The sequence below is a fragment of the Arachis duranensis genome, chromosome 3 (genome assembly GCF_000817695.3).
Source record: "Arachis duranensis cultivar V14167 chromosome 3, aradu.V14167.gnm2.J7QH, whole genome shotgun sequence".
Classification (NCBI taxonomy): Eukaryota; Viridiplantae; Streptophyta; class Magnoliopsida; order Fabales; family Fabaceae; genus Arachis; species Arachis duranensis.
In genome coordinates, this window is record NC_029774.3 from 97,758,272 (window position 1) to 97,760,766 (window position 2,495).

The window sequence follows — 2,495 nt, forward strand, 5'->3', positions numbered from 1 at the left end:
GGAGGCTCCTTCTTATCTGTTTCTTTTGATTCTTGTGGCTTTAACTCTTGCAAATCTTGTTTGCCTTCCAAGGGCTGTTTCAGAGTTTCAGCTGCTGGATTTCTTTCCTCCAAACACAGATGGCTACTATCATCCTTAGGCTTTTCAGGTTCTGGCTCAGGCTCAGATGCAGGCTTGAAAGCATGGAAAATGAGCTGTTCATCATTTACTCTCAAAATTAGCTCTCCTTGTTCTATATTGATGAGTGCTCTAGCAGTGGCTAGAAATGGCCTTCCCAGAATGATAGGTTGTAGGTAGCTTTCCTCCATGTCCAAAATGACAAAGTCTGTGGGGAAGAAATAATTTCCCACTTTCATCAGCACATTCTCAACTACTCTTTCAGCTTGCTTTTGAGTTTTGTCAGCCAGTTGTATGATTACATCAGTGGATCTCACCTCATTCAGTTGTAGCCTCTTCATAAGAGTTAGAGGCATCATATTTATGCTAGCTCTTAGATCACAGAATCCTCTGTCAATTTTTGTTTCCCCTATGATGCAGGGGATATGAAAACTTCCTGGGTCTGTTTTCTTAGAGACCATATCCTTCTTGATGAGTGCACTGCATTCCTTGTTCATTATTACAGTTTGTCCTCCCTTCAAAACTCTTTTCTTGCTCATCAATTCCTTCAAATACTTGATATGTGTAGGCATCTGCTGGAGGATCTCAAGAAAGGGAATATTGATATGGAGAGACTTAAATGTCTCTAAGAACCTTGAATATGTTTTCCCTTTTTCACCTCCTCCTAACCTCTGAGGAAATGGTGCTTTTGGTTGGTATGTTTCCAGCATGCCTTTATTTTGCAGTTCCTTGGCTTGCTCAGTTTCACTTTCCTGCTTAGCTTCTTCCACACCTTCCTTCAAGATTTCTGGCTCCTTTTCTGAGGGTCTAATTCCTTCTTCTTCTGAGACTTCCTTCAATATGGTGATAGCCTTGCTTCTTCCCATCTCACTCCCTTTTGTTCCCCTTTAGGATTCTTTTCAGTGTCACTAGGGAACACTGCAGTTGACTTGGGGGCCTGTTGAGATAGCTCTCCTACTTGAGACTCCATCCTCTTGAGTTTTTCACCATGGTTCCTTAAGGTGGATCTCACATCTTCCCTAAAGCTTTTTAACTCACTTATGTCCTGACCCATGTTTGCAAGCATTCCTTCTATCCTGTTTAATTGATCTTGAAATTGTTGGCTCGGATTAGGTTGGGCAGGTTGATTATTTTGGCCATGATATGGTGGTTGGGAGTAAGTGTTTTGTGTGGCTTGGTATGATCTTTGGTTGGAGTTTTGGTATGTGGAATTGTTATGTTGGTTGTGGTTGTAAGGTTTGTGGTTTTGTGGTTGGGTTTGCTGGTTTCCCCACCCAAAGTTTGGGTGGTTTTTCCATCCTGGGTTGTAAGTGTTGGAATGTGGATCATATGATTGCCTTTGTTGGTTTCCCACATAGTTGGCCTCTTCCCAATCACCTCCTTCAGTGCTTACTTCCTCTTGATCTTGTGTGTGTATTGCAGCCACTTGCTTTGTGTCTAATTTCCTGGTGAGCTCTGCTAGTTGCTTGGCAAAACACCTTGTTTTGGGCTAGAATTATATCAACATGGTTCAGCTTCATGACTCCCTTAGTGTTGTGCCTCTCTGAAGCATAGTAGTACTCATTCTCAGCCACTGTCTCAATCACTTCAATGGCTTCTTCCACAGTCTTTTTCCTGTTCAATGAACCTCCTGATGAATGGTCTACAGCCTTCCTTGATTCATAAGAAAGTCCATCATAGAAAATATGCAATTGCACCCAGTCATGGAACATGTCTGGTGGGCATTTCCTTGTCAAATCCTTGAACCTCTCCCATGCCTCGTAGAGAGTTTCACCATCTTGTTGTCTAAAAGTCTGAACCTCAGATCGAAGTCTATTGACCTTTTGTGGGGGGTAGAAACGTGCCAGAAACTTGCTCTCCACCTCCTCCCAGGTTGTTAGGCTGTCCCTTGGGAATGATTCCAGCCACTTAGCTGCCTTGTCCCTTAGTGAAAATGGAAACAAGAGCAGTTTATAGGCATCTTCCTGGACTCCATTGGACTTCACAGTGTCGCAAATTCTCAGGAATTTTGTGAGATGTTGGTTTGGATCTTCATTAGCACTCCCACCAAATGAACAATGGTCCTCCACCAGTGATATTAGCTGTGGTTTGAGTTCAAAATTGTTTGCCTGAATGGGTGGTTTCTGAATGCTGCTACCACAATTCCCAGAGGTTGGGTTTATGTATGAACCAAGAACCCTCCTCTCAGGAATGGCATTGTTTCCATCAGCCCTCTCATGGTTGTGAACTTCTCTATCCATGTTGAGATCTAAAGCTTCCTCAAAATTGTCCTCAGATTCTCCTTCAGATTCTTCTTCTCCCAGTACTCTCTTCCCTCTTGCTTCCCTTCTAAGTCTATGAAGGGTCCTCTCTGGTTCGGTATATGGAGGAGTTGATGT

The 2,495-nt window shown here is 43.0% G+C and overlaps 1 protein-coding gene and 1 non-coding gene across 2 annotated transcripts in view; one reads left to right on the forward strand and one right to left on the reverse strand.

Moving 5' to 3' along the window:
• LOC107479811 (uncharacterized) overlaps positions 1 to 983 on the reverse strand; it is a 2,681-nt gene extending 1,698 nt beyond the window's left edge. The window contains exon 1 of the mRNA XM_016099910.1: positions 46 to 983. Coding sequence (XP_015955396.1) covers positions 46 to 983 — 938 coding nt within the window. The remainder of the gene's footprint in view (positions 1 to 45) is intronic.
• Positions 984 to 1,827: 844 nt separating this feature from the next.
• Positions 1,828 to 1,931, forward strand: LOC127746348 (small nucleolar RNA R71). The gene has a single exon (XR_008007967.1). It is a non-coding gene; the product is annotated as a small nucleolar RNA R71 (small nucleolar RNA).
• The last annotated feature ends 564 nt before the right edge of the window (positions 1,932 to 2,495 follow it).